The 26,042-nt window shown below is 59.9% G+C and overlaps 1 protein-coding gene across 3 annotated transcripts in view; it reads left to right on the forward strand.

Annotated features, from left to right (window-relative positions):
* Positions 1 to 240: 240 nt before the first annotated feature.
* Acsf3 (acyl-CoA synthetase family member 3) overlaps positions 241 to 26,042 on the forward strand; it is a 38,996-nt gene continuing 13,194 nt past the window's right edge. Inside the window, exons 1-8 of one of the 3 annotated variants that reach the window (XM_071605058.1) lie at positions 241 to 401; positions 3,411 to 4,125; positions 5,370 to 5,525; positions 9,908 to 10,062; positions 10,741 to 10,886; positions 15,459 to 15,571; positions 15,723 to 15,840; positions 15,938 to 16,057. In XM_071605058.1, the coding sequence (XP_071461159.1) occupies positions 3,433 to 4,125; positions 5,370 to 5,525; positions 9,908 to 10,062; positions 10,741 to 10,886; positions 15,459 to 15,571; positions 15,723 to 15,840; positions 15,938 to 15,987 (1,431 nt within the window). In that variant the 5' untranslated portion in view covers positions 241 to 401; positions 3,411 to 3,432 and the 3' untranslated portion in view covers positions 15,988 to 16,057. Of the gene's footprint in view, positions 402 to 3,410; positions 4,126 to 5,369; positions 5,526 to 9,907; positions 10,063 to 10,740; positions 10,887 to 15,458; positions 15,572 to 15,722; positions 15,841 to 15,937; positions 16,058 to 25,868; positions 25,996 to 26,042 lie in introns of those variants that run through there. The other 2 variants (XM_027933051.3, XM_027933053.3) reach the window with 2 other exon arrangements.

The following is a 26,042-nucleotide window of genomic DNA, read 5'->3' on the forward strand; positions in this document are numbered from 1 at the left end:
GCTGAGGTCCTCAGACTGTGGTCCATGAAGGCAGCAGCAGATACTGTGCCGATAGAAACGAACACGGGTGAAAACCGATACCACCAGCTGCCCAGAGCCCCTGTCGCGGCAGGTTGGCCAGACAGCGCATCGAGTGACAGCTGGGCCGGCCTGCCCCAAGAGCAGGGACCCGCCGGAATGTTTAAGTCCGGAACCCGCTGTGGCAGCGCCACGCCCGGGGGATGAGCTAGGGCGACGGACGCGCCGCACCAGGGGACGCCATTGGACACCGGACTAGGTTCCGGCCAGACCTGTCGATCCTGTGGGACCTCAGAAGCCCCGCCCGACCCCGTGACCCCGTGACCCCGTGACCCCCGCCCGACCCCGCGAGCGCCGCAGAGCTGCTAGTCGTCACCGCCCAGGTGAGCGCGCGCGGGGGCCTGTGCGGGAGCGGCCCGTCTGCGCAGTCCAGTGGGCCCCCAGGCCCCGCCGTCCCTCTGCCCCGGGGTCCGCTGGGTCCCCGCCGTCCCTCTGCCCCGGGGTCCGCTGGGTCCCCGCCGTCCCTCTGCCCCGGGATCCGCTGGGTCCCCGCCGTCCCTCTGCCCCGGGGTCCGCTGGGTCCCCGCCGTCCCTCTGCCCCGGGGTCCGCTGGGTCCCCGCCGTCCCTCTGCCCCGGGGTCCGCTGGGTCCCCGCCGTCCCTCTGCCCCGGGGTCCGCTGGGTCCCCGCCGTCCCTCTGCCCCGGGGTCCACTGGGTCCCCGGGGTCCCCGCCGTCCCTCTGCCCCGGGATCCGCTGGGTCCCCGCCGTCCCTCTGCCCCGGGATCCGCTGGGTCCCCGCCGTCCCTCTGCCCCGGGATCCGCTGGGTCCCCGCCGTCCCTCTGCCCCGGGGTCCCCGCCGTCCCGCCGTCCCTCTGCCCCGGGATCCGCTGGGTCCCCGGGGTCCCCGCCGTCCCTCTGCCCCGGGGTCCCCGCCGTCCTCGCCCCGCTGCGCAGCGAGCTGTCCCCGGGTGTGGGCGGCTGCGGCTCGGAATCTGCGGGAAAGGCCGGAGCGAGGGCAGCAGCCGTGGGGGCTGCGCTGGGGTCCGGCCACCGCTCTGCTGCGACCCTGCCTGCGAGGTGGCCCCCGGCGGCTCCCTGCGGCCCTGGCCTCTGAACCTTCTCTGCACAGAAGACTGAACCCTGGGTCCGGGGTGGCCGGAAGCTGACCCTTGCAGTTGGCGTTTTTAAATGACATTTTACTTCCCAGATGGATGTGGGTTCCCACCGCGGGTTTCCCTTTGGGTTTTGAAGTCTGAACTGCGCGGCTCCTGACTGGAACCGGCTGTGATTCGGAAAGCAGCCCCCAGCCACAAGCACTGCTGCAGAGGAAGACCCTGTGCTGCAGCCCCCTCCCCATGAGGCCAGGCCTGAGGACTGCTGGGCCACCCTAGTGCAGGGGCCGAGGGGCGGGTGCAGGTCCCCGGTGACCTTGGCCACCTTGTTTGCATGCAGGTGTCCTGATCAGTGATTTTTGTGGGCGGGCTCTGAGGAGCACCATGCCCCTCTGGGGAGTGGCCCCTCTCCCATCTCGTGCCCCCACTTGCTCACACGGCTTCTGAGGCAGATCCTGGTGTCCCGTGTCACTGGTGGGAAGTGAAGGCTCAGGCAGGTGCAGAAAACCAGGAGGACAGGACAGGAGGCAGCCCTTCTCGTGCTGGCCTGGCCTCTAGGCCTGTGTCCAGATGGCCTGGGTGAGGCTGCTGTTGGTGCACCTGTGTCCAGCGACCCCAATCCTCCTGCTCCTCAAGGTGCTGTGGCCTCACTCCTGGGCATGGTAACAGTGCCGGCCTCGGGCTGCTGGGGTGCCAGGGCTGTGAGAGCGCCTGGCTGAAGTGCAGGTGTCCAGCCCAGTCAGCACTGACCGCGCTGGTGTAGGAGCCCAGGTGGAGGGCCCCGTGCCTGAAAGGCAGGTTCTCTGGGAGCCGCTCTCGCTTTGCACCGAGGTGTTTGGGAGGACAGGGCTCATTGGAGGCCAGCTGTGCTCCTTCCAGATGTCCTGGAGGGGTCATTGCATTGGAGGAAGGCACCTGAGATCAGAGGGGCTGAGAGCTGGCCTGGAGGGGCCGGTGCCCTGTGTCTGAGAGGAGGGTGAAGTGGCAGCTGTCTTCAGAATTAAGGTGACCCAGCAGAGCCTCACCCCTGTGTAAGCACAGCCTTCCACATGGACTTCCCTCGGTCCCAGTCCTCTGGGACCTATCCCTGGCTGCCTCTTGCCCTGTCCTCCTTACAGGAGCCCCTCCAGCCCTGTGGGAGCCAGATGTCCCATTGTGGTTCTCGTGGGTGGCCAGGGGCTGTCAGTGGCAGAGGTGCTGCCAACCACCTTCAGGGCCCTTGGCTGGGGCTGGGCTTGGTGTCCCAGGAAGCAGAGTGCTTCCACACAGTGAGGCCAGTGTGGGCCTCTAGTCTCCCTGACGGTGGGGGAGTGACTGGGAAGGTTCCAGTGACTCCGTCTGACTTAGGGTTGAGTGGCTTAGAACACATCTGTAAAGCAGGGTTCAGCATGGCTGTCCTGTTCCCTGAACCAGGGGCAGAGGGAGAATCCCAAGACGCTGAGTGTTGTCATCATGTCCAAACACTGCTGCTGAAAGTCCCCCAACACAGTTGGGGTGCTGCTCTGAGAGCCACAAGTCACTGCCAGGTGGAGTGGCAGAGGCAGAGGAGGCTCCCCAGGGGCAGAGGCCAGGGCAGGAAGAAGCTGAGGAGCAAGGGACTTAGTGCCAGGGAGGGTGGCCAGCTGCACGGGGACAGTTTCAGTGAATGGTAGCAAAGTCCAGGATCACGGGATCTCTTGGCTTCCACATAAGCCGTCTTCCATCTGAAGCCACATGGACAGGCGCTGGCCTCTCAGTGGGTCTGGAAAGAGGCGCAAGTGCCTGTGGGTGGGTCCCCTGGCACCTCTTGAACTGGGCAGTCCCGCCCTGCCTCCCAGGGGCTTGGGTGTGTTTTGTGGAGAGGCAGAAGGAGCTTCCAACTTGAAGAGACCGGCGCCTGCCAGCCGGGTGAACTTTGTTCGTTAAAGCCCTGCTCTGCCGCCAGCTCCCCACGCTGCCTTTGGGGTAGGTTGGAGAGAGCCCCTGTGCCTGCCCTGAGCTGGAGGAGCCCCAGCCGCCCATCCCATGGTGGCAGGGCCGCGTGGCCTCCCTGGCGTTTCTGTGGGCCACCTTGTGTGTCGGGTCCTCCCTGCTTCTAGGCTGTCGCCTGGCTGCGTCACTGCTCAGAACCTGCCGTGGTTTTGAAAAACCCTCCACCGCAGAGATGAAGTGGGAGGCCCAGGTGCTGGTGTCCGGGGGACTGCCTTCTGGCTGGAAGTCCAGGGCCTCTGGGCGGGTCTTCAGAGATGTCCCAAGCTGTGCTGTGGCGAGGCTGTGTTGACGCTGTGCCCCCCTCCAGCACAGGCCGTGACCCCTGGAGGATGCTCGTCAGTGCCCTGCTACGCTGTGAGAGACTGCCCTTCCCGCGCCTGGCCTGGGCCTGGGCCTCCTCCTGGCCGACTCCCGGGAGACCCAGAGGAAGAGGCCTCCTGCACACGCCCCCCACAGCCCCCGCGGACAGGACTGCCCCTGTGTTTACCCGTGCCCTGGCCTTTGGGGACAGGCTTGCCCTGGTGGATCAGCATGGCCACCACACCTACAGGGACCTTTATTACCGCAGCCTTCGCCTGTCTCGGGAGATCTGCAGGCTCTGTAACTGTGTGGATGGGGACCTCCGGGAGGAGAGGGTGTCCTTCCTGTGCGCCAATGACGTCTCCTATGTCATTGCCCAGTGGGCCTCGTGGATGAGTGGCGGCATCGCGGTCCCCCTGTTCCGGAAGCACCCGGAGGCCCAGCTGGAGTACTTCATCCGGGACTCGCGGAGCTCTGTGGTTGTGGCCGGCCAGGAGTACGTGGAGCTGCTGCGCCCAGTGGTCAGACGGCTGGGGGTCCCGCTCCTGCCTCTCTCACCTGCCATCTACCTTGAGGCAGCAGAGAAGCTGGCAGAGGGGCAAGGGCAGGGGCAGCAGTGGGAGTGGGAGTGGCGAGACCGGGGCGCCATGATCTTCTACACCAGCGGGACCACAGGGAGGCCCAAGGGTGCTCTGAGCACCCACCGAAACATAGCAGCCGTGGTGAGTGTGTGCGTCCTCCCATGCCATCATGATGGACCCGTGGGTGAGGTCCTTTCTGTGTGGCGTGACTCGGGCCTCGGGGTCAGGGCCTGGAGCTGAAGGCAGGAACAGAGTCCAGGTCTGCTCCTCTCTTGGCCCTCCAGTGCTCTGCAGCCTCAGCCCCCATGTGGGCAGAACGTGGGCTGTCCCCTGCTGGCCTCAGACAGCGGCCGTCTGCGCGGTGAAGTGCCGGGTTTCTGTTCTCGCAACTAAAAGGCTCAGGGTCACTCCAGTTAAACTGGGCTGACTGGGCTGCACGAAATGACCACAAGAGACACAAATACCTTTTTCTTTGGGGTTGCTGTGACGGCTCCTCTGACCTTAAGTGTCCGCAGAAAGAGAGAGAGAGAGAGCGAGAGCACTCGCTGACCCCTTTTATTGAGGAGAAGCTATTCAAATGAGGCAAGGGGTCAGGTTTCAGGGGGCTGAGTCTGTCTTCATGATGTCCACTGTCAGCAGGTTGACTGACACCTGGGTAGGCCACACCCAAGGGCACAGTAAGAGGAGGGGACACACACAAGGCACTTCCATGGAAGATTCTATCCTAAACAGGGCAAGGGGTTATATTACAAAGGAACAGGTGAGCATAGCTTCACCCATGGGGCTGTAGCAAGACACACCCATTTCTGTGACTGAGCGCCTCAGCACCCAGCTGGGGAGTGTAACTCGGTCACCCATAAGGTTGGCCTCCCACAGTGAAGCCTCGTGCAGCGGGAGCAGTAGGATGGGGCCATCGCTGTGGGTGGCTGGGCAGGCGGCAGGAGTGCAGCCAGCTCTTCTGGAGGTCTGTGTGGACTGCTCTCCAGGCAGAGAGGCCAGCAGGTGTGCAGGGACTCACAGGGGCTTGGTCCACAGCTGCTCAGTGAGTCGGCCATGCCTGCCACGGCCAATGGGGTGACGGGCCCCGCAGAGCTCAGTGCAGGCCGTGGTGGTGGCTGTCCCTGTCAGGCCTGAGCTCTGCCGTGGCCCATGGCCCAGGCCTGGACAGGGGCCAAAATCACACAGGGTGTTTGCAGAGGCCTTTCCAGGGTTGCCAAAGCCCCAGAGGGTGGCTGTGCCCCCGTCCCTGGTGAGTGGTAAAGTCACAAGTCCTCGGTCTGTTCTCACCTCCCTTCATCAGCCATGGGAGGAACAGAGCTGGCTGTCCTCAGGGCCTCTGACCCTTTCTGGGGGCACACCTGCAGCCTTTGCTGTGTCCCCTGCAGGTTACTGGGCTGGTCCACGCTTGGGCATGGACCAGAGACGATGTGATCCTCCACGTCCTCCCTCTGCACCATGTCCATGGCGTGGTCAACAAGCTGCTCTGTCCACTCTGGGTGGGAGCCACCTGCGTCATGCTGCCTGAATTCAGTGCTCAGCAGGTGAGTCAGTGGGCCCTGGGAGGCCGAGGCAGAGTTGCGTGCTGTGGTTCCTGCCCAGGGGCAGGCTGCCCAGACCTGGGGGTTTGGGACAGCCTGTGTTCATGCCGCTACGCCTCTGGGTGCGGAGTCTGAGATGGGTCTGACGGAGCCGGACGGTGTGGGCCGGGGGTTCTGTCTGGAGGCTCCCTGGGAGGCCCATGCTGCGGGCGGCTTCTGGAGGCGGCCTGTGCTCCTGGGCCTTGCTCCTCAGCAGTCTCATGGCCTCCTCTGCTCCTCTCATGAGGCCTGGTGGGTAATCCAGCACCCTCTGCCCATCCTCAGACCCTTGGCTCAGCCCACCTGCAGCCCCCCACCAGGTGGGGTGACAGGTTTGGAGCGCAGGGAGGAGGGTGGCAGCCACTGTGTTGCTCGCGGTTCTTGTGGGGGAAGTCCAGCTGGAGGTTCCTCGGTCCCCCAGCATCGTGGTCCTCCCTGGGAGTGTGGGCCCTGGGGCTGAGGTGGCAGTGGTGAGTCCCCGTGCAGGGCAGTGTCTCCAGGGCGGAACAGACACTGCTGGGGAGGGGACAAAGAGAAAGGGCCTTCCTTCCTACAAGAGGCTGGGTTTGGGTCCCTTCCTTCTTCGGTTACCATCTCCATGGAGAGTGGTGCGGTCAGTGCCCTCCCTTGAGCTCGGGCAGGCCTGGCCTGTTCTCCTTGCCCCTGGCTTCCAGGCCTCTGTCCTGTGCTAGAGGCCAGGCGCTCCCTGTGGCGGACCTGCTGTGGTCACATGGGCAGCAGCCCACATCGCCCCACTGTGTGCAGAGTGTGTGGCCTGCACTCCAGAGGCACAGCTGCCCATCCCTCCTCTGGACCAGAGGCCGGGGGCCTTGGAAGTCAGGCGCACACTCCTCAGCTCAGCACGGGTGGCCTCCACTGCCTCTTCTGGGCCCCTGGCATGGAGACTCTGTTCTGGAGTCTATTCTGGGATCTCTGCCCGGGGTCCCTCTGGGGTCTCTGCCCTGGAATCTGGTGACACTCTAGGCCAACTCGTCACATTAGTTCTCGTCTTGCTTTGTTATTTGGCAGTGCTGGGGATGAACCCAGAGCCTCACATGCTAGGCAAGTGCTCTTCCACTGAGTATATTCCCAGCCATTTCCATTTTTATTATTTTCTTTTCTTGGTGGTTCTGGGGATTGACCCCAAGGCCTCCTGGACCCTAAGAAAGTGCTCTACCACTAAATGACATCCCCAGCCCCCTATTTTTATTTTGAGACAGAGTTTTGAAAAGTTGCCCAGGCTGGCCTTGAACTTGCAATCCTCCTGCCTCAGCCTCCTGAGCAGCTGGGCTCACAGGCTGTGCCACTGCACCCAGCTCATTAGCTTATAAAGAGGGTAAAATCTTACATGTTTGCAGCTCTTGACACTTCCTTGGGATTTTCTGAGAACTGTCCAGTCAGAACTCAATATGGAAACAAATCTGACGCTATGACTGCAGAAGACTGCCACCCTCCGTAGTCCTGTAGATGCCCCTGAATTGGAACCTGTGCCAGTGAGACCAGCTTTCAGTGTCGTGGGGTTCAGTTGAAGTTGCGTGTGGAGTAGAGGTGCCGAATGGCAGCTGTGGTGGGGTTTCAGTGGTCTGAGGCCTTGCACTGCTGTGTCCCTGGGGACTCCAGGCTGCCAGGGTCCATGACGTGCCTGGGAGGGTGTGGGCAGGTGGTGGACGGTACTGTCACCTCTGGAGAGCAGTCTATATGTTCCACCCTGCAGGGCTTCCGTCGGTTGCTCATGCCAGATAGCGCTTCTCTGGCCACTTCTTGGGTTGTGATGGTGATTTTGAAGGGGTGGTTGACAGGGACGGGCGGCGCTGCACACTCCAGCTCCGGAGAGTTCCAGTGCACAGCCCACTTGGGCTGCTGCTGAAGCAGGGCCGGGGGCCGGCTGCCTCCGCCAAGTTGAACAGAGCAGAGCACTGTCGCTGCTGCTTCCGCTGACCCCCGGACGATGTGCGCGTGGGAGCCCGGGCTCAGGGGCAGCTGCCCTTTGCTGATCCCCAAGTGCCCAGAAGGCAGAGCCTCCCCAGCCGAGGCCCTGCTGAGCAGACAGGCCCTGCTGCATGCCGGTGCCAAGGCTGTGCAGCCCACGAGTGGGAAGGGGTGGCGCGCAGCCAGGGGGCCGGGGCAGGGCCCACAGTGCGAGGGGTGGCTGTGTCCAACACTGAGGTGTGCTCACACCAGGTGTCTGCCACATGTCCACAGCACCAAGCTCTCGTGCACCCAAAGTTCACCAGCAGAAAACTCCCTGGGCACCAGGAAAGGGACTCAGGCTGCCCCTGCCTCTTGTCCATGGGGTCAGGGTGTCACTGCACCCAGGCAACCCTGATAGTGTCCAGTATGACCACCAGCTGACTCTCCGGCTCGGGGAGGCAGCAGGGGACCCGCACCTCCCTGGACACCCGCTCCTCCTCACATGCAGCCTGCGCAGGGCCGTGCTGTGCCACAGGCCAAGCTTCTTCACAAAGTCAGGAGGAAGCGGGGGCCTCATCAGGACAGGACCTGAGCCCCCTAACCAGAGCAGGGCCCCTCCAGGCAGATCACGGGTCTGGCACCAGTTCTCTCCTGCCGAGGAGTGTAGCCTGCAGTGAGTTGGCTGCACTGGATTCTCCCTCCCGCCTGGGCGACGGTGAGCAGCTGAGGTGGGAAGGCCGTGCCTCCCGGTGCAGACGCCACGGCTGGGACTGCTGGGCGTCCCCCTCACTGCCCGTTGGCGGCAGCCTTGCCTGTGAGGATCAAGGGTGCATCGCCCGGCTCCTGTGCCCTTAGAGGGGCTGAGGTCATGGGCTGTTTCCCGTGGCAGGTGCGTCCCCTACACTGGAGTCTTGTTTTGTAAAGTGATTCTTGAGGCTCGCGTTTTAACTTGGACGACTTTAGTCTTTTGGTTTCTCAGATGGTGCTTTTGATGCCACGTGTGAGAGATCTGCCAAACCAAGGCCACGCAGGTTTCTCAGGTGTCCCTAGGGGCCTTGCAGTCTCTGCGCAGGAGCTCAGGCCGCTCGCCCACGCCTGTCGCCTGTGTGTGGGTGGGAGAAGGCCTCAGGCTCCTCTGCTCTGTGGCCGCCCAGTGGGCAGCTGTCCTCTCCCAGTGCTGGCGCGGCTCCTTGCCCGGGCACCTGCAGCATCGCACGGTGGTGGCCTCTGCTCTGGAGCCGGCTGTGGGGTCGGGTGCCCTCCACCTCCACTCTCCTTTCCAGGTCGATTGGCTCTTCTGGCCCCTCCCCTTCTGCGGAAAACGAGGGTCTGCTGTGGCTGCTGCGCGAACGAGCGGCCGCAGCTCGGCGTGGGGGGCCGTCCTAGCAGCCTGGGGTCTTGCGTCCACACACCTGGAGTCCACGCCTTTCCGCTCCCTCTCTTCCTCGGTGGCCTCGCGGGCCCTTCCCCTCACAGCCAGCCCTGGCCCTGCGTCCGTACCTGAGCTCCAGGTGCTGCAGCCGCCCACGTTGGCCTCCTTCACCCTTTCTCGGCGGTGCTGTCTGTTGCTGAGTCTGCCCAGCAAGTCCCCAGTCTGGATGGTGTGCCTTCCGGCTGGACCGTGGCTCTTCCTGCAGTTCTGCTTCTCACTGCAGTCCTCCATTTCCCCCTTTGGTCCACCTTGGCATCTAAACTGCCTGGTGTTCTGATGTCCTCATTTGGTAGCGCTGACCTTGGTCCTCTGAGGCCCACTGCAGCTGATGCTCAGCATCTCACATGCTTTAGGCTTGGGGTACGGGGCCCTGTCTTCAGTGACTGCTGCTGTTTCCCTGCGTGCAGTGCCCCTCCTCTCCAGGCCACTGGGGTGAGGGCGCGTTTACGGGTATGGGGGCGAGGGCGCGGGCTGGGCTGCAGATTTGCTGCAATGTGCCTAATTCCAAGGCTGTGGCGAAGCCGTGTGGGCCTCCCCGGGGGCAGGGCCAGGGCTCTGGAGCTTCCCCTGCTCCCATCCAGCTGGTGGTGTTAGGGAAAAGCCAGAGTGGGGAAAGACCCGCCATCTTCACCCAGAAGCACATACAAGTGTCCTGGGCTAGGCACAGAGTTTGCGAGAGACTTGGGGTAAACAAAAGCCTTCTCTGACTGTGCTAGCCAATGCTGACCTCAGGCCACGGTAGTCTCCTGGACTGCTGGTGGCCTCGTCAAGACTGACCTGCTCCTGGCTGCAGACCTGGAACCCCAGCCCTGGGCCCCTGCTCCACTCACAGCTTATTTTTCCTCCCCGTGGGCTGGGCACGAGCGTGCCTTTCAGAGAGCCCTGAGGGGCCTGGGTCTGGTCTGGGAACGGCTGTGGTGAGCACTGCCGCAAGAGCCCACATCCAGCGTACATCCTGGGTTGTCCCCCAGCCACCTCCAGGGCGCTTTCTGTCTCTCCCCAGGTCTGGGAGAAGTTCTTGAGCTCTGAGACTCCCCGGATTAACATGTTTATGGCGGTGCCCACGATATACGCCAAGCTGCTGGGATACTATGACCAGCACTTCACCCAGCCTCACGTCCGGGACTTTGTGCGTGCCGTTTGTGAAGAAAACATCAGGTGGGTGGAGGCCCCCGTCCCGCAGGAAGGTCCCGTGGCAGCTGACAGGCCTGCTGTGCTGCTGCGTGGCCGCCCGCCCGTGCCTTGGTCCCTGCACGGCTCTCCATGTCCTGGTCTCCATCTCTTCTCCTCCCTGCCACGCACATCTGTGTCCATCGGCCTTCTCGGTCTGTCTCCATCCGCTCTGCCTTCTCTAGAGCTAGGCTTAGGTTTTCTCTTCTGTGGTAGTTTTTGGAAGACCTGTCTATATTCTAAAATATACCCAACAAATTTAAAAATGCCAACAATGGGGTCTTAGCCCAAACTTGTTTCCATCATGAGTCTTGCACTACAATGATGCCCGGAAGCCCAGGGCCACCTGTCATCCCAGCAGCTCAGAGGCGGAGGCAGCAGGGTCACAAGCCTAATGAGACCCTGTCTCAAAAAAAATAGGAAGCGCTGGGGTGCAGCTCAGTGGTAGAGCACCCTGGTTCAGTCCCAGCGTCCCTCACAGATACACCTAGATGTGTACACAGGTGCATGCAGGTCCCTGCATGTGCGTGTGCGGAGCGTGCTGTGTATGGATACGCTACATACATGTGCACACACATGCACCTCTGTGGTGATGCTGGGTGGCGACACCCTGGGTCACCTGTGCCCGTGCGTGAGGACAGAGCTGAGCCCGTGGTTGTGCCCTAGGCTGATGGTATCAGGCTCGGCTGCCCTGCCCACCCCTCTGCTAGAGCAGTGGAAGCACGCCACTGGCCACACGCTGCTGGAGCGCTACGGCATGACTGAGATCGGCATGGCCCTGTCCAACCCGCTGGCCGAAACTCGCCTGCCAGGTAGGAGTAGCCCCTGAGCGCCTGCACTTGGAAAAGGGGCCTAGAGGGTGCTGCACTCTGCCATGACCATGGCGGACACCCTGGGTGCTCACCACTGCCGCCCCTGCCCCTGCTCTCCCATGTGGTTGAGGATGAGGCAGGAGGGCCCTTTTCACCCCGGGCCCTGTGGGTCACCAAGGGGCACAGGGACAAGAGGCCTGGAGCCCCCAGGTGTGGCAGGAGCCCTCGGCAGACCTGGAGCCCAGGTCTCTCCTTTCCCCATGGTCAGCGTCTCCCCCAGTGCCTGGCTGGCAGCCTCTGCAGGTGACGGGGGTCGTCACCTGTGCTAGCAGGTCACTTCCCTCCCTCTGCCTAGGGTCTTCTTGGCTGGGGACAGTTGTGGGCACAGCCAAGATGTTGTGAACAGGGTGCTGGTTTCCTCGGGCACCCAGGCTGGGCTGCAGGGCTGCTGGATGCTCCTGTGCGTCCGCCCCACCCGGCCACGTCCTGGGCTCTAGGGTATTCTGTCGGGTCTTCTCTGGTGAGTGGTGGCCTCAAGCGTTGCTGCACGTCACGTGATGTCTTTGAGGCTTTGTGGGATCTTGGAGCCGGCCGGCCCTGTCTGTGTCCCTCTCGGTGTTTTGCTCTTCCAGTTCCTCTGCCTTTCAGTGCCGTGTGGTAGCCCCAGTTGCTCAGGGACTGGGGAAGCCAGTGTCTAGTCCAGGTCTCAGACCAGATAGGGGACAGTGGCGGCACAGGCATGAGCAGGCGTGAGCATCATACTGCAGGTCAGCATGCTGGGAGGGTGGGAGGCTGTGTACGGTGAGCAGTGGGACCCGTCACAGGGCCTGGGAGCCACGGGGCCTTTCGGGCTCTGTGGGGGGTGCAGTAGGCTACCCTCAGGGCATCCTGAGCAGAATGGCGGGCTCTGGTAGCTGTGGGCAGGGCTGCCAGTGGGCGGGAGATGGCGAGCAGGCCTGGCTGTCATTGTGAGAGGGAGGCAGTGCGAGCCGTAGAAGCTGATCTCGCATCGGACCCTGGAGGACGCGTGGGCACAGGCAGCTAACAGCTTGGCCAGCTCACACGTGCCATGGCACTGCTGTGTGGCAAGGCCCGTGTGTCTGCGCCAGCCTTGCCCTGTCTGCAGGGGTGGGACGGAGCTGGAGGCCAGGCCCACGGCCCCAGGCTCCCCGGTCCTCAGTCCTCGTGGTGTGTGATGGCCCACAAGAGTGCCAGTCTCTGCCGTCCCGGCTCCGGAACTCGGGTGCCATGTCCTCCCAGCCTGACTACAGGCTAGAGGTGCATACCCAAGGGCATTGAGGCTGGGGACCTGCCTAGTGGTGCAAGTGGACGTGGACCCATGCCTTTGGGCAGATAGGGCCACCCTGAAGCACAGGAGTAGGACAGGGGCCTCCCTAGCCTTAGTGAGGGGACAGAGATGACAGAGGAGCTGAGGCTGCAGCAGGAGGGGAGGGGGCAAGCAAAGGCCTTGGAGGGATGGCCACAGAAAGGGGTGTTAAGGTGCAGGACAAGAGCCAGGGGCCAGGTGGACTTCCAGTGGTGGGGTGAGGAGGGCGCCTGGGCTCATGCTGACGGGAAAGAGGTCCAGAGATGGGGAAGGGTCCAGAGATGTTGAGACTCGGGGCTGCCTGGGAAGAAGCTGCAGTGCAGGAACCCCGGGTCCTGAGCACCTGGACACAGCCTTGTCTCGCTCCACGACAGCCGCTCGCCCACAGTGCACCTGCTGCTCCTGGCTGGGAGCGGTGCAGCAGCTACGCCACATCTGGAGCATCTCCTGGCAGTCGTGGGGAAGTGGGGTGGGTGGGCTGTCCTCTGCCGCGGGACTCTGACTTTGGGGCCAAAGGGTGTATCTCAGCCAAGACCCAGACCTGTATTCCTGCTGCCCAGCCCCTCCACCTGCTTCCTGGGCTGCTGCTCTCCTGTCTGCGGAGCCTCAGTGCATTATCCTGCAGTGGGCTGGGCCCACACCACCAGAATTCACTCCAGCTCCCTGGAGCCTGTCAGGGCATGGAGGGCAGCCCCAAGTGAGAGGGCTGGCTGCAGGACCCATGTCCTGTGTCCAGCTCCAGCTTCCGCCTCGTTGGGCTGCTTTGAGGGGAGAGGCCTTGCCCAGCATAGCGTCCTACCTTGACAGGGCTCCAGCCCTCGTCGCCTGTGTCCCCTCTGGTGGGACTAGGCACGCCAAGGCAGCACGTGCCTGGACCCCAAGATGAGGTGAAGGCTGATGGAGGGGCTTGGGCAGAGCGGACGGCTGTCCTGCAGGGCAGGGACTGTGACTGGGACAGTGGTGGTGCCACCTCTGTCGTCCAGGGTGCCGTGATGGGTAGCTGGTGCGGTTGCTGCTCTCATAGGCTCCCATGGGTCTGTCACTGCCCCTGCTTCTTGCAGGTGACAGGCACCTCCCAGAGCTCAGCCACTGCCAATAGTCAGGCCTGTGTGGGCAGCTCACCTGTTCCTCCCTGCGGGCAGCGCTGTGGCCAGGTTCTGGTCAACCCACGGGTTCCCACGGGCTCCCAGAGCCTGAGAAGGCAGCTTGTGGCCTGGTGGGCTGGAGCCCAGGCCACGTTCCAGGAGACAGAGCTGTAAGAGGGCCCGGGGTCCAGAGGTGTTGCACCACTGCTAAGACAGGTGCTCAGGGGACGGAGAGCCAAGCCGGCTGGTGGCTCATGCCCTTATTTCAGGAGCCCGAGAGGCTGAGGCAGCACGACGGCAAGTCTGAGGCCACCTGAGCGACTTAGCAAGACCCTGTCTCAAAATAAAGAGGGCTGGGATGCAGCTCCGTGTGCAGCACCCTGGGGTCAATCCCAGCACCATAAAAAGGAGGACAAGAGATCAGAGTGGCCTGTGTGTGAGGGAGGGTGGGTGGTCCCGTGGGTGATCCCACCCAGGGCCCTGAGCTCATGCCTGGTAGACGATGGTGATATTAGCATCGGGTCCTTGTCCCCCCCAGGTTGAAGAGCACCTGAGAAACGGTGAGACAAGAATAGAAAGTAAATTTTATTTAAGAAACAGAACAGGGCTGGGGTGCCGCTGTGGTGGAGCACTTGCCTGGTATGTGCGATGCACTGGGTCTGACTCAGCACCACGCGAAATACGTAAATAAAACAGGTACTTAAAAAATCTTTTAAAAAGAAAGAAAGGAAAAGAAACGAACAGAGAGTCTCCTCTGGAGAGGAGGGGACCCAGAGCTGTTACTCCGGTGGAGGGTTGCTTTGCCCCTTACAGATGCCGTTAGGTTCCTTTTCTTGTGCCTCTGTGACCAAAAGGCAGAAAAGAACCGAGCAGGGGTGAGTGCCCGTGTTGGCAGCTGGTTGGTGGGGAAGTGCCACCTACCCAGTTCCTTTTGGTAATCAGCTACCTGTCCTTTGCCTCGGTCTCAATGGCTTTGGCCTGCTGAGGCCATGGAGCTCCTGCCTGGGCAGGTCCGTCTGACCATCTGACCGTCTCTGGCATGGTGGGTCAGCTGAGGGGCTGGACCTCAGAGCTGGGCTGGCTGCCCTCCCATACCCACCAGCCTCTCCAGCAGGTGGGCCCGCCCTGCGGTGGTGCACGGCACCCTCTGTGGGTTTCCCCACTGCGCGGCAGAGGCTGCAGTCACCCAGGAACAGGGACCTGGCGCGCAGCAGAGGGGCTGCAGCAGTGCCTCCAGCGGGCTGGCGCTCATGCAGCCCTTGGTCTTGCCACCGGTGACGCCAGGGAAGCGGCCGGTGTTCACCTGGAGGTCTCAGCCCCCTAGCACCTCCTTGCCCTCTCTCTGTAGCAGGGCTGCGCATGGACTGCTGGGAGGGGTCCCTTGCTTCACCCAAAACAAGGGCAGTGTGGACAGACCTGCCAGGAGTCGGGATCTGGGGGGCTGGGGGCCCTTGAGTGGCCATCCTGGGGCTCTTCGTCCCATGGCACACCCCACGATTCTGGCCGTGAAGATAAAGGCCCTGGAGCCACTCAGTGTACTCGGAGTGGCGAGTCTGGACAGTGGCTTCACGCCTGTGCTAGTGCCACTGCTGTCCCCTGCTCCACTCCCCCAGCATGTGCCAGCTCTGGCACGTGTGGGCAGGTGTCTCTAAGGCCGGCCTTTGCTGGCTCAGCTGGCAGCCGAGATGCTTTTGGAGCGCCCTCCTGGGCTGGGTGGGGCCTCTGGGAAGCGTCTCTGCAGCGGGACTCGGCCGCCCCTCCACAGGCACGACCTGGCTTCAGCGCGGGCAGTGCCAAGCAAGCCCGCCTCCCCTCGAGCCAGGGCAGCACCTGCCCTGCTGCCTCAGCAGGAACGCCAGCTGGTCCTGCTGTCGCTGGTCCCTGGTCCGTCCCTGCCCCTCGTCAGGATGCTTGTGCCTCTAGCTCAGGGGCCAGCGCTCCCTGGCTGGGCAGGCATATGGAGTGTGGCACAGCAGCCGTGAGGCCACTTGGACAGCCCTGCTGGAGCCTTGTGAGGTCGCCCCTCGAGTCTCAGGCGAGCCATACCCCAGCACTGGCTCCGGCCCTGGGCTCACAGAGCCCCGCTGGCACCCCGGCGAGTGGCTGTCCCCTCTCCCAGGAGCTTCCGCCACCTGCGTCCTCCTGCTTCTCCCTCTGCAGGTTCTGTGGGGACCCCGCTGCCCGGAGTGCAAGTGCGCATCGTCTCTGAGGGCCTGCAGCAGGAGGGCTGCCCCCACGCCGTCCACGCGGAGGGAGATGAGAGCGGGACAAAGGTAGGGCCGGAGGCTGCCCACCTGGCGCCCACAGCGCACGGAGACGTTCCCTTGGGGTGTGCCCTCATGGCGGAGGCACTGCTTGGTGTCACTGCGCTCACTGGCCAGTGTTGGTGGGCCTTACCCACAGCTGCTCTCTGGCCACTTCCAGGACATGGACAGTGCAGCTGGCCCAGGCATACCCTGCTCCCCTGAGGCTCCCTGGGGCCCAAGGGCGTCACCATGGCCTGCTAAGCAGCCCCGGACAGCACAGGGACCCATTCAGAAAGGTGCAACTGCAGGGTACTGTCACTGTCCCAGAGCCCCACAGCCTCGGGTGCCCTTGCTGCCAAATGAGGGTGGCTCAGTTTCCGGTTCACTCTGCAGTTGGCAGGGGCAGCCCGGGAGGGCCGTCATCTCATGTCAGCAAGGGCTAAGAGCTAACCACCCACCCATCGCAAGGACCTCAGGTCAAGAAAGCTGGGACCCCCAGGACGTGGAATTCCGGGCTGGGTGTGGCGCCCACTGACCTGTCGCCTGAGCAGGGTTCCTGTCCCTGTGCCCGGGGCTGGCAGCCTCGGCTCTGCGTGACTGCTCGCCTGCAGAGGCAGCCAGGTAGGTGCGTGTGGGCGTGCCCTCAGTGTGGCAGCCCGTCCTTGGTGGGCTTGGCCACACCTTGGTTTTTGAGCTTGCTGGGGACAGTCACTGGCGCACTGTCCCGCAAGTGGGTGAGAGCTGGTGGCCCAAGAGTGCGCTGCGCATCAGGAAGACTGGAGCCAGCAGTGCCTCTCGCCTGCCTGGGGCTGCCTGGGGGCCTCGCTGAGCTCTGTCCTCTGTGTCCTCCCTCCTGGCCTCTCAGGGGCTCCTGGCTCCATGGTCTACCCAGTCCTGAAACCCGCCTGTTTCCACTGCTCTGGGCCGCCTGCCTTTCGCCTTCTGGCCTCGGGTTGGAGCCCGACTGCCCTCTGCTGGGCCTCGGCTGTGCTGAGCCAGGGATGTTGGCCACGCCTGGGTCTAGTGTGTAAACTCCCCAGTGCCCGCCTCCCCTGGCACCTGCTCACACCCAGGGCTCAGGCCACCTTGCTTGGCTGGTCCCGCCCCCTGCAGCAAAGGGGCTGGGCTTGGACACTGGCTCAGGGCACGTCTCTCAGGAATGTCCCAGCAGGGCAGTGGTGGTGAGGTAGGTACCTGCACCGTCCGGCCTCCCAGGTGTCCTCAGTGCTGGGCTCAGCCTCAGGGACGCCTATTGTGCAGGAAGTGGCAGAAACATTGCCAAAGAAAGGGGTGGGGCAAGGGCAGGGAGCATTTCTGACGTAAATTGGATTTCAGCTGCCGCTCCCCAGCAGCTCCCAGGCCTGGCTCTGCCGGCTCTGCCTGCGGCCTTCCCTGAGGTGCTGCAGGCAGAAAGGAGCACAGCCCTGCCCCCAGGATGCTGGACAGCCAGAGGTCACACGGCCACAGACAGGCCTGCGAGGTGCCTGCGAGGGGACAGGGGGCGTTCGATGGCGAGGGAGCTGAGCAGACACTGAGGGACAGGCCGCAATCCAGAGGCAGCATCTTCTAGAACATTCTAGGTCAGGGCCACCTCTGCTGGAGGCTGAGCCCTTCGTGGGGAGCACAGCCAGACGGCGGCTTCCTCCTTGCCTGCAGGAGACACTCCTGCACGGGGCCCAAGCTGCTCTGGGGTTCCTGCCTTGGCTGTGCAGCGCGTGCCTCAGGCAGGACAGGGTGGGGTGGCACTGCCCAGGCTGAGGGCCTCTCTGCCGCGTCCCATGGGAAGGCATGCCTGCCCCCTCTCGCTCAGCCGCCTTACCCAGCCAGACGTGGCGCCCCACTCACCACACCCAGGCCAGGGCTCCCCCGCTCAACTGTGGAGCTGGATCGGCACTGGCAGGACTTGTGCCCTTTGCCTGGTGAGCTGTGTGGCTTGTGGCCTCCCTTCCCCAGGACTTCCCTCCCTGTGGCCTCCCCTGTGGGCTCCCTTCCCCGTGGCCTCCCTTCCCTGAGGCTGGTCCCACTGGAATCGGCTGCCTCTGGCTGTCTTCAGGACGGCTCTGGAGCCTGCCTCGCGGCTCTGGGCAGGTGGTCACAGCCCCCGAATGGCAGGAGGGTGCTGTGCTTTTCAGTGCAAAAGCCTCGCAGGGTGTGTCCCGCTGCCTGCCTCAGCCAGGCCTACGCAGGCTGCGCGTCCTCCTCGCCTCCCAGGTGGGCCGCCGGCCTCTGCCTTCTGTTCTGTCATGGGGAGCCTGGCCTGGGGTCAAGTACAGGCTTGGGCTTCTTCCACGTGTGTGCACAGGACACGCATGTTCTCTGGTCTTGAGCCGAGTGTGTGTTTTCACCCGACTTAAGACCCGAATGCTGTTGCTTGGGAGCTGAGTCTCCGAGAACAGATTTACTGTCAGGGCTTGTCTTCACTCCTCCATGATGGGCAGCGCCCACTGCACCCGGCCTTCGTGCGCATGGCAGGGAGGAGAGGCCTGAGGAGCCGTTGCAGGCAGACAGCAGTCACAAACAGGTGGCCTGCGTCTGCCAGGTCCACAGACAGGACGGTGGACAACGGTGGGCCTGCCCAGGGACGCTGGCCAGTGGGGCATGCACAGCCTACCCCGCCCTTTAAAGGTCACTCCGCCTTTGTGAGTGGTCGTGGCAAGTGGGGGCTGTGTGGTCTTTGTGCTCAGGCCCCAGGGCCCTTCCTAGGACGCCAGGCCCTGATGACCTCTGCCCTCTGCTCTTGACCTGACCCACACATGCCACTCACCTGTGCCAGCAGTGGCCACTGTGGAGACAGGACATGGCCCCGGGCCATGCCAAGGAGCAGCCTCACCATGGTGCTGATGCCCAGAGGGTCGAGGCCACTGGGGCTCTGTGTGGAGCCCACCAGGAAGGAGCAGCACGGCCTGTGGTGCCCGGGAGCAGCCCTCGTGGAGAGCTGCAGCTCTGCCCGCCGTTCAGACCTCCTGGTGCCTAGAGCACCCAGCACTCGGGGCTCCAGAGTCCCCGCCGGTTTCAAATCAAGGCCCCTCACAGATTCTGCAAGTGCCTATTGATTGCAGCAGTGCTCGGCAGTGGACATCAGGCAGTGGACACTGGGGCAGCAGGCACTTGGGCAGTGAGCACTCAGGAAGTGGGCTTGGGCCGTGGGCACTTGGGCAGTGGGCATCGGGTGTAGGTGCCAACCACACACCAAGTCCCTCATCTCTGGAGCATGGCTTGCTGCACACCACAGGGTCTGAAGTGAGAGGAGTGGGCTCTCGGGTCCCTCAGGGGACCAGCACAGGGATCAGCACGGAGGCTCGCAGCACTCCAGGTTCCCACAGCTGCCTGTGTCTGCTCTCATCCTGGAGCTGTGGTGGCCCTGGCCGTGGCTGGTGGCCAGCAGCTTGGGCCACATGTCCCCGTCACAGGGCTTCGAGTGTCTGCCACTGTGACCAGAGTGTCCCGAGTTGTGCAGCTCTGGCGGGCAGTCAGGTGCTGGAGTGACTGGCACCTGTCCCCTCCCACCTGGGTATGGGGCTCCCTCCTCCCCCTTTGCTGGCCCCCAGATGACACCCGCTGTGAGCCCTGCAGGCACCAGGCATCTCTCTCTAGTCGTTTACTTCTTATTTTTTCAGATTGCTCACTTACTGAGAGCCAAACACCAGCCAGGGACAACGGGGGCCTGTCAGCAGATGAGTGGCCACCCTGGCCCTGGGCCTTGGTGCGAGCCGGCTTCTCTTGCTGGGGATGTCGAGGGCTGGGTGGTAGCTGCAGCCGCAGGCCACCTTCTCACATCCCCCTTAGAGACACGGGTCTTCTCCTCTCTCCCGAGTGCAGGCTGCCCCTCTGGCCAGCAGGCGGCTCTGTTGTGGCCCTGCCCCTCACAGGCCCCCGCTTCCCTCCACGCCCCCATCACTGCCGCCTATCACTGGCGCACCACCGACTGCGCCCCCGGCCCACGGTGCTGAGGTTGGGGACCAGGCAGGGCATTGCTGAGCAGTGTACCCTTCCATGGGTGTGAGGCCTGGCCCCCTCTATAAAGGGCTGGGCGGGAGATGGCCTGACCCTGGGTGGGGAACCGTCCATCAGGACGTGAGTCACAGGCCACCTGGCTGGCTGAGTGTCTGCAGAGGTTAGCTTCTTGGTGCCTCGCTGCCCCCTGCACAGGGCCCGTGTCCCCACATGTTCTTTAAAGGGATGTGGGGGAAACTCTGGGTGTTCTGGGGTCCCTAGCCCTGGCCATTTCTTCCAGGAGCTCAGGGTACCCTTCCTTGCCCTGCAGAAGACCAAAGCATATCGATTATTACGGCCCTGGGTCTTTTCTGTTTTTTAGAAAAGTTCTTTATGGAGCTATAATCACACACCAAACACTGTCCCTGCGCACACCGTACAATCCACTGGCTTCGGTGGACTCCCAGTTGTGCGCAGACCACCACTGGGTGCTCCATTCCACCTCCCAGAAGCTCCGTGACCACCTGTAGCCATTCCCAAGCCCACCCCCACGCCCCCTCCCCTCAGCCTTGGCCCCAAACAGACATCGTCTCCTTTCTGTCCATGTACATTTGGCCATTCTGGGCTTTTTAAAAATATATATAATTGCATTTGACAAACTTAACATCCCTTCATGATAAATACCTTAAACAAATTAGGTATTGAACAGACATACCTCAACATGATAACAGGCCCCCAACTGACATGCCAATGCTAATCCATAATCCAGTCACCCCAAAGACCCATCTCTGGACATTCTACACTGGGGACCGAGTCTCCAATATGTGAGCATTGGGGATCGTCCAGACCCAAATGTGACAATATCTGTGATGCATTTTGAATGGATTTTTGCATAACAAAAGTTTAAGTGGAGTTTATTTTTTCATGTGTGGTTATCCAGTTGTTCAGCTATAATTTATTGAAAAGATACCCTTTCATTGAGCCATCTTTCCAACTTTATCAAAAATCAAGGACATATTTGAATGACTCTGTGTGTGGATTTGTGATTTCCTTTATTGATCTATGTTTCTGTTCCTTTGCTAACACCACACTGTTTTGACTACTGTGGCTTTATAATAAGACCTAAAATTATAGTGATTCCATAAAATAATTTTATTTTTTTCAAAGTTGTTTTGACTGCACATGTCAATTTTGGAATTATCTGTATAATATCTGTTTGTATCTGCATGTCCTTGAAGTGTCTTGATTGGAATTACATTATTTCCGTGGGTCATTTAGGAAATAATGACCATTTTTGAGGGTCATTTAGGAAATAATGACTTTGTTGAGGGTGCCAGTCCCTGAACATGGTCAGCTCTGCCCTCTTGTGGTGTTTTCAGCTAAGAGATGCTGTATGTTTTGTTAGATTTACACATAAATGAATGTTTCTTCTTTTGTTTTTTCCTGCTTTTCTTCTTTTTCAACTTTTGTAAGAGGGGAGTCTCTCCGTTTCTAGTTGTTGCTAGTAGTTGTCTGTGCCTGTGCAGCTAGTCTGTCTTCCTCTGGTAACTTGGTGGTCCTCTGGTCAGCCTCGGGAGTGTTGGTGAGTAACCTGGGGGACCCCGGGTGCAGTCCTACTTGCCTTGCCCCGTGCAGCCTCGCGTTTGTCTCTTCTGCCTTGTTGCCATGACTGACCTCCAGCACCAAGCCCAACAAGAGTAGTGAAGTGGACATCCTCATCTAGTTCCTGATCTTCATCAAGTGTGATGCTAGCTACAGGCTTTCTAGTAGGTTTCCTTCTGTGTATGACGTGCTGGGCTTGTTGATCACACAGGGATGTTGAAGACACTCAGTTGGCTTTTCTCCATCAGGCTGTTGGTACCAGGGGTCACACTGATGTGGAACCAGCCTGTGTCCCCAGGTGTACCACTTTTGTTATAGTGGGTGTGTGTCCTTAATGATGGTCCCTCCAACAAGGTATCATCAAGCAGTTTTGTTGTGATGTGAAATCCTGGAGGGAGGGGAAGCCTGCCGCACACCTGGGCTGCCCTAGGTCACGGCCTGGAACAGCGTGTCACTGTGCTGACAGCTGTGGGCAGTCATGTATCTGAGCATATCTAATACAGAAAAGGTACAGCAAAAGGGTGGTATAAAAGGTTTAAGAAAGCACTTACCATGGATGGAGCTTGTAGGAGTGGAAGTCGCTCCACTGCACACGTAGGCTGCAGTGGGTTTAAAAAAAACACAACTTTCTTCCATAATAAGTTAACTTTAGTTTACTGTAACATTTTTACTTTGCAACTTTTTTTTTTTTTTAGCTGTCTGACCCATTTGTATGAACCCTTAGCTTAAGACACAACATTGTATGGCTGCATAGAAATACTTTCTTTATATCCTAATTCTGTAACACTTTTTCCTGTTTAGTTTTGTCTTTGCTTTTTAAACTTTTTTGTTATAAGCCAAAACACAGTGTGCATGTCAGTGGAGGCCTGTGCACCAGGTCTCTGTCTTCTGCTGCATGCCTTGTCCCACCAGAAGGCCGTCACTTCCCTGGTGACAGTGTTGTCCTTCAGCGGGAGGCTCTGAAGTAGAGATGAGAAGCGTGGTGCAGACAGCAGGCACCGTTGGCTGTCCTGGTCTCAGGAACCGTGCAGGGCCATTTCCACAGCTCCTCCGCATGCCTGGGCCGCACCCAGGCTGCAGCACCGTAGCCCTGACTTGGCCCTGGGCAGTTCTCAGCTCCATTGTGATCAGGGCCACGGTCGCATGCGCAGCCCAGCGTGGCGCCCTGTGCTGACCTTTGCTGAGGCCTTGGCCTTCATGGGACGTGGCCTGTGCTTCCCTGGTCTTGTGCTCTCTGTGCCTGGCCTCACACTGCGGGGAGCGTCCCTCCTCTTCTGCCTCTGCAGGGCCTGGTGCGGGATGGTGGTGCTCTGCTGACACCAGGGCAACCACTCGGCCTGGAGCTCTCTTTTATGAGGCTCTTAGCTATGAGTTGTTACGCAGAGTGTGGCCCTAGCCCGTTCTGTCACCTCTTGTGTCTTGGCTGCGTCTGGGAGTGGGCTTGCGGAACCGGCGTCCACCCCGTTGTGGACTGTGTGTGTCCAGCGCTCCTCTCCCTCCACTTGCTGATGCTCTGAGTCTTCTCTCTTATTTCTGTGGAAGTTCATGTTTCATTGCTTTGATGTTTTCCCAGAGAACTACTTTTGGGTTCACTGAATTTTTCCCCCTCCTGTTGTTCTTCTCTTTCCAATCTTACCCACTTCTGTTCTTACCTTGGATCACTTCTTCAATTTGATTTTGGCTTGTTTTTCTCTTTTTCTAGCTTCTTCTGGTGATTTGAGACCTTTCCTCTGTACTAATAGATGCATTTGATTCTATGAGTTTTCCCCCAACCACTGCTTTAGCTGCATCCCTCAGATTTCAATAGGGTGTATTTTCATTTTCATTCAATTCAAAATATTTTTAAATTTTCCTTAAGACTTTCTTTTTTGGCCATGGATTACTTAGAGTGTCTCGTGTTTTTTTCTGAATGCTTGGTGATTTTTCTGTTATCCAGTATTGATTTTCTAGTTTAATTTCATTGCAGTCAGAATGCCTACATGGTATGATTTCATTATGTTTAAATTTGTTGAGGTGTTTTCCGTGGCCCAGAGTGTGCTTTCTCTTGGCGGCAGATCTGGTGTGAGTGAGGAAGTGTGATCTGCTGGGCCTGGTTGAAGTGCGCTGCTCACGTTGGAAAGGTGGTGGCTGGCACAGCTCCGCTCTGCACTTCTTGGGTTTCCTCATTGCTTGTTCTATGACTAAAGTGAAGAGTTGTGGAGTCTCCAGCTGTAACTGTCTATCTTTGCCCATGTGTTTTGAAAGTCTTGCTTGATACACACACATTTGCAGTCATTAGGTCTTCCTAGCAAGTTGGCCCTTTCACCAACAGGTGGTGCTCCTAGAAATGTCCTTGGCTATTGGATTTATTTTGTCTGGTGTTAATATAGCCATTTTAGTTTCCGTTTTGTGTTTGCATGGTATGTATGATTCTATCCCACCATGATTGTATTTGAAGTAAATTTCTCATAGACAGCATGTGATTGGTCAAGGTATTTCTTCAGTCCAGCCTGACAAGCTCTGTCACTTAACTGGTGTGTTTAGACCATTTACGTTTAGTGTGATTTCTGATGGGCTCGAATTCAAGCCTGCCACTTTATCCTGTTTATTGTTTTGCCCTGGGTTTTTTGCCGCAGTCTGGCTGGGCACAATTCAGGAGCCACTTGTCAAAAGAAACGAACTTTATTTTTAGAACCACACACGCCAAACAAAACAGCTCCTCAGGAAAAACCCTCAGAGCCCAACTGCCACCACCGGCTTCCCACAAGCCTCTCCACCTCCCCCACTCCTCCTGCTCTTGAGGCCGATTGGCTGGGTCGCGTGGGCGGAGCCAAAAAAAGTGCCCCAATGAGCAGCTCCGTAGTCTGAAAGGGCGGGGAAACAGCCCAATGAGCATCACCGCAGAGGAGCCAATCAGCTAGAAGTTGCTGGGGAGCTGTGAGCCAATCATCAGCTGGCAGTCTGAAAGTTTGCTGGGGCCCTTCGGCTGTGGCTCTCAACAGTTTTTCATTTCTGGGCTTCGGGGATAAGAGTGTAGTTGCTCATTTTCCGCAGCCTACTTGGAATCAACAGCATCATGCTTCCAGAAAACTGTAGAGCCTTGCCACCTGCAGGCCACAGCACCCCACACTTGTCCGTGGCAGCTTCAGGCATGACTGTGCTAGAAAGTGTTAAAGTGTGCTTTCAGCCTCAGAAGTGCAGAGAACTCAAGAGGCAAGGCTGAGTCCTGTTGCTGCACCCAGATGTTCATTTTCTGTTGCTTGTGCTTTATCCCTGATGCCCCAAGTCTCCTGCTGCTGCGTTCCGTGTCTGAGTACAGTCTTCGGCGTTACTGGAGACCAGGTCTGCCTGCAGCACACTCTCTTGTCTCTCTCCGTCCGTATTCCTGGATTTGGAATTCTGGGTTCATAATTATTTTCTTTTAGAGCTTTAAAACTATAGCTTCACCAGGTGTGATGTGATCCCAGTGATTGGGAGGCCAAGGCAAGAGGGTCCACTCAAGACCAGCCGGGCAACCTTGAGACCCCGTGTGAAAATAAAACAGAGCTGACCATGGATCTCAGAGGTAGAGTGCCCCGGGGTTAATCCAGGACCACACCCACCCACAAAAAAGTAAAGCATTGTCTTTTTCTGACTGCCATCAAGATTCTCTCTTTGTCTTTAGTTTGAGTCGTTGATAATTGGATCAGGTATATGCAGACGTGTACTTCTGGGGGTTTGCCCTACCTGGGATCCTCTAAGGTTCTTGAATCCACAGATTTATGTTCTCACCAGATTTGGGGATTCTACCCAGATTTCGCCCAACCTCTTGCTTTTTCCTCCCCAGCTCTCCTCTGCCATTTTTCCAGGAGTGAGAGCTGCCCGCTGGGCACCACCCGAAGGACGGCTGCTGCGGTCATGCTGGCCCCTCTCCACTGCGCCCTTCGGTTCCCGGTCCCCTCCTGGGGGTCTGTTCTGTGTGGGAGCCATCCATGGCCCTACTCCTGCTTTACATCTTCATGTCCTTGCTGAGACGTTCTGGCTGTTTGATCCATTTCCAGAGTGTGGTCCTTCATTTGTGGAGCATTCTCATCCCGTGTGCTGTACGGTCTTTGCCAGGCAGTTCCCACCTCTGTGCCGCCTCCGTCTCCCACTTGCTGATGCTTCCTGGTCCTTTGTGTGCTGACTCCTGGACATTCTGGACCTTATGTTATGAGATTATGGGTCTCATTTGCACCTATAAAAATAGTGTTCTTATTGGCTAAAATCCGCAAGTCCCAGCCTGCCTTCTCTGGGGTCAGCTTTGTGTGCACCTGTCTCAGGTGTACCACCCGGCGCCAGTCTGTCCACAGCAATGGAACACATCCAGGCCAGCAGAGGGAAATCAGCAAGTTTAAATAGTGTTTGCGGTTTGACTTAAAAGCATAGCTCCCAGCTCCAGAATGCTGCACCCCTGAGCCACTCCAGCAGCCCTGGACAGGAGTTTAGTTTGAGACGTGCCCTGGGGTGGGATTTGGCACAGCCTTTAGAAGTGGACAGGCAGCTCACGTCCAGCTGGGGCCCTGAGTGCTGAGCCTGGGCCAGTCCCGTCTCCAGATCTGGAGAGCTGCACGCTGCCTGGGGACTAATGAGGTGGTCCCGGGCTGGGCAAGGGCAGGGCAGGAGAGTGGCCCTGGCGGGACTGAGCTCTCTCCACAGAGGGCTGTGTTTTTCAACAACGTGTCTAATTCCAAAAAGCACCTGGGCCGGGATGGGAGGTCCACAGCAGGGGAGACCCTCTCCGAAGGGAGTGTGCCCAGTCCGACCTGCCCGTCCCTCCCACCTTCTGCAGGTGTCCCCGGGGTTTGAAGAGAAGGAAGGGGAGCTGCTGGTCAGGGGACCCTCTGTGTTCCGAGAATACTGGGACAAACCAGAAGAGACAAGAAGTGCATTCACCTCGGACGGCTGGTTTAAGACAGGTAGGGCCAGCTCTGCAGGGGCTGGGGCCACCTGGTGGGCTGCTGTC

This window comes from Marmota flaviventris, chromosome 18 (assembly GCF_047511675.1).
Source record: "Marmota flaviventris isolate mMarFla1 chromosome 18, mMarFla1.hap1, whole genome shotgun sequence".
NCBI lineage: Eukaryota > Metazoa > Chordata > Mammalia > Rodentia > Sciuridae > Marmota > Marmota flaviventris.